The sequence below is a fragment of the Alexandromys fortis genome, unplaced genomic scaffold, assembly GCF_014885135.2.
Source record: "Alexandromys fortis isolate MF-2015 unplaced genomic scaffold, M_Fortis_MF-2015_v1.1 scaffold_214, whole genome shotgun sequence".
In the NCBI taxonomy this organism is placed as follows: Eukaryota; Metazoa; Chordata; class Mammalia; order Rodentia; family Cricetidae; genus Alexandromys; species Alexandromys fortis.
The window spans coordinates 676,929-689,206 of NW_026068100.1; the positions used below are offsets into that span (position 1 = coordinate 676,929).

Here is a 12,278-nt window from a genome sequence, read left to right on the forward strand (position 1 = left end):
TCAGGTAGTGAATAAATTGTCTCATAAAAAATGGTTATATCATGATGCTTACAAATAAAAATGAGATTTAGTACAGATTCTGGTGGTAGAATGCTTCTCCAGCATGTGTGAAGGCCTAGGTTCAATCCCTAAGCCGATCAGAAGAATAAGTAAGTAGCAAATATAAACCAAATAAGATAAAATGATGCCATTAAATTTAATGCCTTTATTGTCTGACACCTGCTAAGGTCAGGACTATCTAAGGGAGGATTTGAGTGTTTCCCCTCTCATTTCTTTCTCTTTTGTAAATTTCTCTCAAAACTCACTGCCAGTAAGATAAAAAACAAAACTAAAAACAAACCAAAGCCTTAATTACAAACAATACTTTTGGCCTTTATTTTATTTTGTTTTTGAGACGGGATCTCTCTGTGTAGCCCAGGTTCACATCATACTTGCCCTAACCCTCCTCCTTTTGCCTGGCCACAGCTGGGGTTACAGGTGTGCACCACAGCTGGCTGGATAACTATGATATTAGCAATTCCAAAACAAGATCAGTTTTATAAATTATCTATTTGTATCAGGATTATTTGCAATTATAGTTTTGAGAAAATTTAATGAATAAATTTTAGTTCTGCGGTTACTTTTCCAAACGTTTTCGACCTTTTCTGGTTTAAGAACAAAGGGTGGCGGCAAGTCTTGACTGTTGATTTGGTTGACCTAAGAAACACCCAGGAGATCTAAAGCACATCTCTGGGCACTCCAAAGAAGGAAGTTTCTAGAAACAACTAGATCCCCAGAGCTCTGACTCTAGGGAATTCTGGTGAGGCGGTGAATACCAGAAGTGAGTCTGGCTGGGAAAATCAGCTCCCAGGCAGGGTTGGGTGTGTTCACTCTGCACCTGCCCATCTTTTATTCCTGTTCTTGCTTCCTCGCTGGCGTGGGATAAATGGCTCCGCTCCTGCTAATATAGATGAACCTGTGAAACCGTAAGCAAGAATAGCACTTCCCTTCTCTCAGTTGCTCCTGCTCGGTGTCTTGCCACAGTGATGAGGTGAGTAACTGACTCAGTACACAACTCTTCCAAGACCACCTCAGAATGTGAGAATCTTCTGAAGGGTACCAAACTCATTCTCAGTATCCCCTCCCATATATTAATTACATCAGAAGATGTAGCACTAGGTGAATTCTCTCACCACCTTGTAAAGTTTATGTTAGTTTCTGTGTTTAGCCTCACCTGGTCTTCAAGTCTGCACAGTTTGGGCATCCTCCAGAGGAAGGGATCAGGCCTTGCATCTCTGAACGTCTGTAATGAAAGTCCTTTCTCTCCCTACCATATCTCATCAAGGTTGCACACAACTCAGCTCTGTCTTGTCCTCTCTGCTCTGCACAGCCAGTTGGCTGGACCTACTCACACACCTCACACATCTCCCTTCCACCACCCCACCTCTTTCTTACACCACCTAACGTCACATTTATCCATCTTTCAACCACACACTATTTTTGATTTGCTTGTTTGCTTGAGACAGGGTTTCTTTGTGTAACTTTGATTGTCGTGGAACTTGCTCTGTAGGCCAGGCTGGCTTCAAGATCTACCTGACTCTGCCTTCTAGTGCCGGGATTAAAGGCTTACACCAGCACCACCCAGCTCAATGCCCCACTATTAATCAGCATTTTTTATTGTCTCTTTTCTTTAGACCTTATCAGATTCAGAGTCCCAAAGCAGTATAATGACTGCATTCTTTTAAGGTCCACTAGGCTTTGATGTCACACAACACTGTGTTTAGACTTAGTTTCCCCAATTATTTGACAAGTACACCAGTCAAGTCATTTAGCCCTCTGATACCTGTTCTATAAAATGGGATACTATCAGCTGAGAAACTCATGGTGAAGATTTAATGGAGCAACAATACATTGAAAACATTTAGCACAGCCGTTTTAGCTCAATACTTTTTGCACGCTGCCTGTGCAAATTAACCTTTCTTGTATCATAAAAATTCCTTAAAATTAAATTTCAATTAACCCCCTCCCCCACGGCTAGTCATTACTCTTAGGAATATTTTCCTAAGCGAGCTCTCTGACGACGCAAAAATTCCCAATCAAGCCAAATCAAAACAAGCCAAATTAAGAAATATCCAGGTTTAATGGAAGATCTGCACTCTCTGGTGGCCCCGAGGGGGAAACCGGGAAGCCGCAGGAACGCGACCCCCGGGAGGAAGAAAAGGGGACCACATGTTCTTCTTTTGGGGGATCATTTAAGTACCCCAGGAGTGGTCCTGACTCCACCCCCAGGGAGGGGTCAGGACCTGGCCTGCTGGGATTTGAAGTCCAGACCAGGCCTGTGGGCTGAGATAGATGCCAGGGACTGGGGCCTAGGCTCCCAGCCTAACAATTACCTCTTAAATAAAAATTAATATCAAGTACAGCTACTTTCTAGACCTTTGTCTAGACTGCTTTCTCGACTCTCCCTCCCTTGGCTGCATCTGTTCTGGACTCTTACTCTCTAACCTTCAGATAAAAATGTCTGCCGAAGCATGTGTTGACTCAGCTGCCTGGAATGCAGCCTGGCCCTCTGTTTCTGAGGAAAACCACTCCAACAAAGTTTCTGCTTCACAGCAAAGTCTTCCCTGACAGCGGTTTAATGATGGAACTTGGTGTGGTCAGGGCTGGGGCTGGGACTGGATGTGTAATGTGTTTTAATCTCAACTCCCTTCAAGTGGTCCTCATTCTGCTAGAGTGCCAAGTCTGAGTTTAGCCCCGCCCCCATTTCCTCCCTTCTTTGTAGGTTTACACAGGATTGGAGGGGGGGGGGCGTAGACATTTCTATTTGTATGTTTTTCCTCTAATTCAGTTTCTCACAGTTCCCATATTCCAGATGCATCCAACACGCTAGGCCTCCCGGTCACTGCAGGGCCTCTCATTCTGTAGGAAACGCTTTTTGCTGTGTCGTCAGCCTTCCAGTTGGTACTGCCTGCCTCAGTGGGGTCCTAGGCTGACATAAGACTTCTTTTCCTGTCTCAGCTAGAGCGGACTGCCGTCAAGTAGCCGCTGCTTCCCACTGTGTGTCCTTTCCAAACCGCGAGTGGAAAGGCTTCCTTTGTGCTTTGTGGAGACTGCTTCCCTGCTTCTCAGCTCCAGGAAAAGTCTCCTGCATGTGCCATTTTTGCCCCCACCTACCTCACTGGAGACGTAGCCGCTGCAATCACGGTCTCCCGCGCCCCTCCCCTCTAGCCAGTGTTCTCCCAGTCCAAAGCCACAGCGTCACAGCATCTTGGCCTCTGTCTCCATGTTCTCCATGTTTCCAAGGAAGTTCACCTCCACTGGATTTCAGCTACGGACAATCACATCCTTAACGAGTTCTTGAAACTCACATGGAGCCAAGCCGTCATGAAATACTAAGCCCAAACACCCTACTTCTCGACAGTGATCTCTCACTCTTGTGTCTTTCAGTTACTTCCTTTGTACCCACTCTCTGATCGTCCCTAAATTTCCAATCCCTCACTCCCCTTTCTTTTCCTGGCTGTTTTTTATTTCCTTTATGCATGAACGTATAACACCAAATGCCTCCTGGCTTCTGACTTTTAGTTTATTTCCATCACATTCTGGCACAACTCCACTCCAGAACTATAGAGAATAGCCATTATCAGCGCCGGCTTCCTCCAGCCATTAATTAAACCTGGTGGTTTGCACTTCTCTCCCCCTGTTATGTCAGAATAGATGCCATTGCTCAGATTTAGAATTCATCCCCCTTTGGATACTGTCTATGCTGACTCGCTGACGATGATATCCTCCAGTTTATACTGACTGATTGCTTTACCAGCTCTTCTATAAGAGTGATGTCTACAAAAGTAACCATAATGTCAAAAGCCAACCATTGTGGTGCGCGCCTGTAATCCTAGTCGTAGTGAGCCTCAGGTTGGAAGCTCAGGAGTTAAAGGCTAGTCTGTAAGTAGTGTTTATGAGGTCACCTTGGGCTACAACAGACTCCATTTTAAAATTAAATGGTCAAAAGAAATGAAAGAAAGAAAGATCCTCGGTTTTTCAGTTCCTTCTCACTTTGCACCCACTCCTTGGTGTATTGTTATTTGTGCACCTTTAACTGTGGGATAACATATTAGTTTAATAAAGCCTGGATTGGTCAGAAGCTAGGCATGAAGTATAGGTGGGGCAACTAGACTAAGGAATTCTGGGAAGAGGAACGGCAGAGGCGCAGTTGTCAGCCAGACACAGATAAAGCAAGATGAGAATGACTTACTGAGAAAAGGTACCAGGCCACATGGCTAAACATAGACAAGAATTATGGGTTAATAACTACTTGTAAGAGCTAGTTAACAATAAGCCTGAGCTGATATGCTGAACATTTTTTGATGTTTCTCTGTGTGTTTCTTTGGGCTGAACGACTGTGGGACTGGGTGGGATGGAAACTTCCATTTACAATACTCCAAAGAAATTGTGTTTTCCCTGTGTACTGATGGCTTATGCGTTGATGAATGCAACAAGCATATTACAGTTCTAAATATTTGTCAGTGTTATTCACCGTTATTTTTCATTTAAAAGTTGTTAGAGAAGACTTCAAACATGGCAAACATATACTGATAAATGGACTAGTGTCATGACAATCACTCAGCTTCAATAATTACCCCCCCACATTCAATCTTATTTTTCTGTATTCACAAGCTCTCCCTTGCCCAAATGGCTTATTTTGAATCACTGACATCAGTAAGTTTTCTGCATTTGATCTTCACCAAAAGGTTGAGAATCAAATGATATATTTTATATAAATATTCTTATATGCATTCCTAAAACATAAAGCCATGAAATAATTATATCATCATTTATAAAGATTCATGAGTGCCATTAGGTAGTAGTCATATGTCTTTGAAAGCTTCCTGACCATTCAAACAAGCTGTCAGCTTTAACTAAGATCTCTGTAAGAGCCCTATTTTGAAATTATTTGAAAAGTCTCAAGTTTGGTTTTATTCTATTTTGTTTTGATATACAATTTCCCTCTACATTTGGTTTCTGTTTGTTTGCTTTCCTTTTGGCTTTGTTGTAGAGATGAAATTTATTGTCTTGTCCATTCCCCTACAGCCTGGCAGGGCTGCCTACGTACCTGTGGTGTTATTTATTGCATTTAATTTTAGGGAGCTGAAGACTGATAAGATTCAGGACTGATCTGGTGTGCAAGCCCTCCATGAAAGTGATGTATCTATATACTAATTACAGATTTTTTTTCAATTTTCACATATTATCAGCCATAATCATTACTGCAATCATTGAGAGTTGTAAAACACTAAACATTCAAATTTGTTTCGTATTTCTGTATTGGTTAGAATGTGTCGACAAAGGAAAACTGTCACCAACCATTTTGTAAGCCTGGAGCCCCAGACTTGTGGAAAAGGTAAGACAAATGCTTCCCTCTTCCTCTTCTTCCTTCCAAAGCCGACTTGCCTATTCTTTTCCAAAAGTAACCAATAAGAAATTTATGTTGGTCTATTTTCTTGAATGCGCTACACATTCTTAAAATATTATTCTTATTGATGTTTTGGCCAGAAGATCTTACTCAGCATGGCTTCTAATCCATCGACAAAAACACGGTAGCTGGGGACACAAAATTATTTTGTATCCTGCTTCAGAATAGAAATCAGAAAGTCCTGCTGGGTTCCTGGTTCTTAAAGGACCTTGTGCTTAGGGGTCACAATTTGCGATCAGAACGGCCTTTGCCATAGAGGTGGTTAAGAAATGTGACTAGCTGCCTAATACCTCTGTGGCCAAGCCCTCCCTGCTCTGCCTCCGGAGCACTGGGAATAGAGGCATGGGACATGATGGTCTGGCTTGATTTTTTTTTTCTGTCACAGTACAAATGATATTTAAAGCCTTAGTAACATAGGACCATATTTGAACCTCTAAAGACTCAAGAAACCAAAATAGACAAAAAACAAACAATAAAATAATGAGAAAAACCACACAAACATTTTTCCCATAGCTATAAATGTGTGTAAGCAAATGTGACAGACCCCAGAGAGATTAACAGCGAGATTCGTGTGGGCTAACATCAGCAACATTTGCAAGGGAGGACTTTGGATATATCATTATTTCAATCATTTGTACTTTTTTCAATTAGCCTGTTTTCAACTATAACTTAGACATTTACAATAAGCATGAACTTTGAAAAGACCTTGACACCGTAATCAACTCCTGGACAGATGGAGCTCCCTACTGAGACAGTGGACTGCCTCCTTCTCAATGTCAGGTACAGTTATCCTCTGCAACTCCCCTGTGGGGAAACCTCTCCCCCTGTGTATTGTGGGAAAGTTTCTATCAGGCATCCTTACCTTTGTGGTCCACAGTTTGACGGTCCAGTCAAATGATGATGTGACAAACAGGTGAGAAAAGTCGATGGGCCCCACTGCCATGTGGCAGTTAATTCCTGTCACTGGCCCTTGGTGACCTTCAAAGACCTCACCTATGCCTGCTTTGCTGCGGGAGGCAAATATTCAGCATTTCAGTGTTCTTTGCAAAGCAGTGATTGATTCAACACAACAGAGTTCATCTCTGTTAGAACAACCATATGTGATCTAGAACACAGCGCTCATCCCTGTTAGAACAACTGCACACGATCTAGAACACAGCGCTCATCTTCATTAGAACAACCACACATGATCTAGAACACGGCGCTCATCTCTGTTAGAACAGACACACACGATCTAGAACACAGTGCTCATCTCTATTAGAACAACCATACACAATCTAGAACACAAGCATTTCCATAACAATTTTAAGAGAAAGCCATTTATAATTAAGAAATCTTCAGAATTTAATGAGAAAAATTGATCATTTATCTATTTCCAGGGCCTTTACAGATTTGGTTACTTTTGGGAAGCTTTTGTGCTGAAAAAATGCACTTGACTCTCAGGAGTGTCCTTATTTTTGCTGCAGCAACGCCTGAGATGCGCAGGCCCATTCGTGTGCCCACGAAGTTTACTGGCCAGCAATAATATTGGAATCAATAGCTATTTATTCCTCCAAGGAAATTTCTTATATTAAGTAGACATATATAAAAAAATGTAACAACTGATAAAACCTTTGTTACTTCAAAATAATCCCCATGGTATCAATATAATACGGAAAAACGATGCTTTCATTTCATTGGGAACAGAAGCAAGATTAGAGACTCATTTTGTAAAGGCCATAAGGGAAGTTATCTTACATTTATTGATTAAAAATGTCTAGTATTCAGAAAATACTCTATAAATATTTGTTGAAGTAAATAAATAACAAAGGAAAGAGAAAAAAATTATGCTCCTTAAAAAAAAACACTTGAGAAATCAGGATGCACAATTTAGAAGTCATTCTCTGACGTGATGTTTAGCTGAGCTGGCCTTAGTTCCGGCCTTCTTCTGTTATGTAATAACAGTCTACATGTAGTCATACACAACTAGGAAACTCTTAGAAAATATATTCACAATATTATATTTTAAAAAGTCCATATGCATGAGGCTGTAAGTATGACAAATATGTAGGGGTTGTGGAATCTCAATATTATGTCACTAAATGCAAAACTGAATCAGTTATTAAAACGTTTAGGCCCCAGCACCAATACATGTCATTGTCCTGGGTAGAATTTGCATTCGTGAGCAAAGCACTGCTGAGCATCTGCCATGTAACAAGTTAGAGAGCCTGTCCAGTAAAACCGCTAACAATGCTTCCAACATGGGACCAGCAAGCTGTGCCCTGGTGAGCAGGAGCAGCTGATCTGGGAAGTGGCCCCTGGTGGGTGGGGCTTCACTTGTTCTTAGCAGCATCCTGAAGGGGTTTATGGGATGCAAAGTGAGGACCTTGCTAAATTTGTAGAATTGAATTTGCACTTATGTTAGGTGAAAAATAGAACCCACCCACCTGTCCCCTGTAGCCCTGAATGACACATTTAACAGTATTACAGAGCCAGGACTTGCTACTTTATGGCCTTACCAAGATGTGTGTTTTATAGTTCTGATGGATGGACCCACGTCAAAAGCAAAATTGAACATTAGTAAAAAGATTTGTGGTGTGAATTAGAGACACATTCTTTGGAACAACAATACATACTCTTGTCCTGCTTGCAATAGCCACAAAATAAAAATACCCATCATTTAGAAGGCGAGTCACTTAAAAAAATACGAACAAAAAATCAGAATGTGCACTCCAGCTCACAAACGCCCAGAGTGTGCACACCCAAGCTGTCGCTGGATTCCACTGCACATCTCCGTGTGCATTGGTGATGGAGCTGTGGCCACACACTTGACTCATTGGATCTGGGTGCCCCACGGCAATCATGGCATTTTTGTGGATGTTGCAGGTGGTTATGCACTTGCTAGTCCCACTGCTAGCAGTTTCTTGACAACAAGAACCAGGTTTAAACGACACCCATCTGGGGCATCTTTATCAGTACACTCTGTTCAGAGGAGGAGTGCAGGAAATGTTTAAGAAAATTGAATACATTTTTTTTATGTTTGGTGTGTGGGTCTATTCTGGTTTTATTATAGAGATGCTGGACAAGGACCCGTGAGGCCTAACTTCCCAAGTTATCTTCAAATCCTGCGAGCAGGGCAAACACTGCTTGTTTAGAAACAAAGCCAGTGGAAACATCACAGCTTGTGTTACTAGAGTGGAAAAAATCACGTAGCTGAGCTTAAACAATTCATGATTCCTAGTTAAATCTAAATACCCTGGGACAAGTTCAAGAGACGAAAAATCAATTGGCCAAGAACTATGAAAGTGAAAGAGAAATTAAGCATCCCTGTGAATACAGGGGTTCTTTCAAAAGGCACGAGGCCACCTGTTAGGAGCGCCTGGAATCCACTTGCTATGCCTGATTTCAGAGGTGTCTGTCAATGTCTCCTGGGCACTGCACAGCTCTGTGTATATTTCACACTGTGTCAACCCTTCCGATGTGGAGGGAAGATTTTTTTTTTTGTTCGTTTGCTTTTGTTTGTTTTGTTTTCTCTTTCAAGACAGGGTTTCTTTGTGTAACAGTCCTGGCTATCCTGGAACTCACTCTGTAGATCAGGCTGGTTTTGAACTCACAGAGATCCCCCTGCCTCTGCCTTCAGAGTGCTGGGCTTAAAAGGTATATACTACCACTGCCCAATGCCACCACCACCGCCAGTTTGGAGGGAAGGTCTTAAGGTACTTCCATCATTAGTTAGATATTGTCATTTCTTCATTTCTCATTTAACTTTAGTCCTCCACCTACTAACTATGGGCCCGGCACTTGGGCAGGAAACCAAAGATGAAACAGAAATAGTTTAACAAGAGAAATATGGTAGACAAATGACTGACTGAAACAGAATGTGATGGACGCTATTGCAGACGTACGTGAAAGAATATATAAATATTCAGGGTGACTGGCTACGATTCTCTGCGGCCTAATCTGCTTCCGTTGTCTCGATGCTCCTGAACCACTGCTTGCTTTTGTGTCAGTTTTACTCTAGCAAGGACACGGGTACCTCACCCTTTACTGTATTCTCCAGATGGCATCTGACACAGAGTGGGATCTTAGCAAGTACTTATTGAAAGAACGAATTGACTGTTTTTTGTTTGTTTGTTTGTCTGTTTTGTTTTTGTTTCTTTGTTCGAGAGTCAAGAAGACTTGAATGTGGAACCATGTCTGTATTGTATGTTAAACGCTGAGGGTTTAGACAATGAAGACAGAAATCGAAGGCAGAGGGACTGACCCATGAGGGCACATAGAGATGGGTAACACATGGGGCTGTTGTCTCTGAGGTGTACACTGTACATGCTTGGAGGTTGATGGTATGTGCAAGAAAAGGCTGTGATAGGAACAGTGAGTATATTAGACTCTGCGAGGAAGTCAAGCATGCCCAAACATTTCTAAGTCACCAGGGCCCAGACAGATGTGTTCGTTAAGCTAATAGATTTGAAGTCATGCATTGTATTTCTTCAGAAATAAACTATCTTACAAAGCAGGCTGGTAATAATGTAGATGGTTCACCAGAAAGAAAACAGAGAAATCACCTTCCATGACGACAAGCTGTGTAGACGGTACCTTCCTCACTGCCGACCACGAAGTTGTTGACGTCCCCCGTTGGGAAAGCCATTCCCGTAACAGCGACAGGCTTGGACTTATTGTACACCAGCTCCATGCTCTCCTACCAAAACACACCGGTGTGGTTACATTTCCATCTGTCAACCCCTCGCCATGCCAAACATAGCATGGAAAAATCATTCGGCTTAATCATCTGTTTGCTTTCCACACAGCGCTACAAAAGACCCCCACTGTGCTCCACTGCCCCTGCCATCCAGCCTGCTCCGTGTCTCTGGTTTCAGGCCTGCTGGATTTCATCAGCGTGTGCCACCGCTTCCCCAGTCAGGCAGAGATGACAGGTGAGAATTTTGAAACTAACGGTGCAGAAACTAAAGTTAATGCTGTAATGATTACACTTGTCAGCTCCAGGCTTTAATAAAACACATAATACCCTTGTATTTACAAACATTTTCAAAATCAATTGTTCGCGAGAATACACGTGTGTTAATATCAGATGTACAGACACATTTGTCACAGAGGGACTGGAGGTCCTCCGTGAACTGAGACCAGGAGACTGTCACTCAGGTCATAGAAACTAGAATCCAACAGGAAGTAGACCCCATGAAAGGCAGCTGTGGGCTGTAGAGACTCTGAGCTCACCAAGAAAGGTATTTAAGTAAGTGATTAATACAGCACATAAGTCTTTATTATGGTAAACTATTTGTTAGATTTAGAGAGGATGTCAAAAGGTCCATACGTATGCTGTGGTGCTGAAGAGATAGCCCTTAAGCACTGACTGTTCTTCCAAAGGACCTGGATTCCATTCCTACCATCCACGTCAGGAAGTTCACTACGGCCTGTAACTCCAGCTTACGGATATTTGGTACCTCTGATCTCCATGAACACCTCCACACATGTGGAATACCCTCGCACAGACACGCACCACGTCAAATAAGTGTCTAAGGAAGATATGCTGCTAAATTAAGTTTAATGACAACAAAGAACGAGTATCGACAATGTCCCTGATTATTCCTGGCCTGTTTGGTGGAGCTGAAGCTCAGAACAGACTGTTTGTGAAGTTGTACAGGAACTATGATTTTTCTGTGCCATTCAACCAAGCTGTTTTGGCCACAGACTTCATGATTTGGAAATTCTTGCTGATGGGGTACGGTCACACCAACCCTGAGACCCAGGTAACACTGACCATTCATGGCACCAGCACCCTGAGAACATGGCACCGTGCCGAATGAAGGGCAGGATGCCTTGACATGGAAAATAGGAACATCTGATGCTCTGCCATGTCTTTAAAGTTAGTGGTAAGGAAGTAAATGAATGTTGGTTACTCACTGGGGGGGGCAGGGGGAAGAGGTGTAGGAGGAAGAGGGACAGGCAACTGTGGGATACCCCACTTATCCTTGCTCTCCACGGGGACAAGACTATGAAATACTCCATCTCTATGCAGAACCAGGCATCTGTGGGCATGCTAACAATAATAAAAAAATGGGCTCGGAGCTCCCACATCACTGACTTAACCTAAACAAACACATGTTTAATCAGCAAAATGGGCAATTAAAAATTCTCAAATAGAGGGTTTGCTCTGATATCTGTTTATAATCTCCGTGCTCTTAAAACACATTGCTGAGAATTTTAATACAAAACCATAAACTATCTGCAAATAACTGCAGGCCCGATAAAGATCAGCAAACCCAGGAAGCTGAATTGTGCGCTGTTTATTCGCATTCTCTCCCCACCCCTAAAGTCATGTGAAAAGCCTTGCTTTAGTAGCCTCTACATCTGTAGAGACTTAAATGGAGTCTTTACAGTTTCCACATGGCCTTATATATCTCAGAACTAGTCCTCTTCAAAAACTGAATGGGAGACGTTCTAGAGCTGTCGTCATTCCAGGGGAGGGGACACGAATCGTCAGACTGAGAATTATCTTCTGGGAATTTTCTGTAATTTCTTTTTCACATAAAGATTGCCATAGACTATCCCAATGAACTCTCCATGGTTTTAAGTTGGGGGAGAATGTTACGTTTGTTCACACAAAGCCATGTGGACAGCATGAGCATGTCTGCATCCATGCTTGCACACATGTGCATATCACATGTGCATGCTCTAAAAGTGCCACTCAGATACCCGCCTCCAGCATTCTTCTCTCCCCCAGCTCTTTGTTTGGTTTCCATTGCTGGGATCGGTAGTGGTTTGGGAAAACAGGAACCTTCTCATTTTCAGCTTCTCGCTTAGTGAGTAAGGAATGGCAGGAGCCATGCTC

General features: G+C 42.5%; 1 protein-coding gene across 2 annotated transcripts in view; it reads right to left on the reverse strand.

The window, feature by feature from the left end:
• Dync1i1 (dynein cytoplasmic 1 intermediate chain 1) overlaps window positions 1-12,278 on the reverse strand; it is a 300,797-nt gene that overhangs the window by 45,874 nt on the left and 242,645 nt on the right. For both annotated transcript variants that reach the window (XM_050123836.1, XM_050123835.1), the window contains exons 12-13: window positions 9,994-10,127; window positions 6,312-6,456 (exon numbers count right to left, since the gene is read on the reverse strand). In XM_050123836.1, the coding sequence (XP_049979793.1) occupies window positions 6,312-6,456; window positions 9,994-10,127 (279 nt within the window). The remainder of the gene's footprint in view (window positions 1-6,311; window positions 6,457-9,993; window positions 10,128-12,278) is intronic.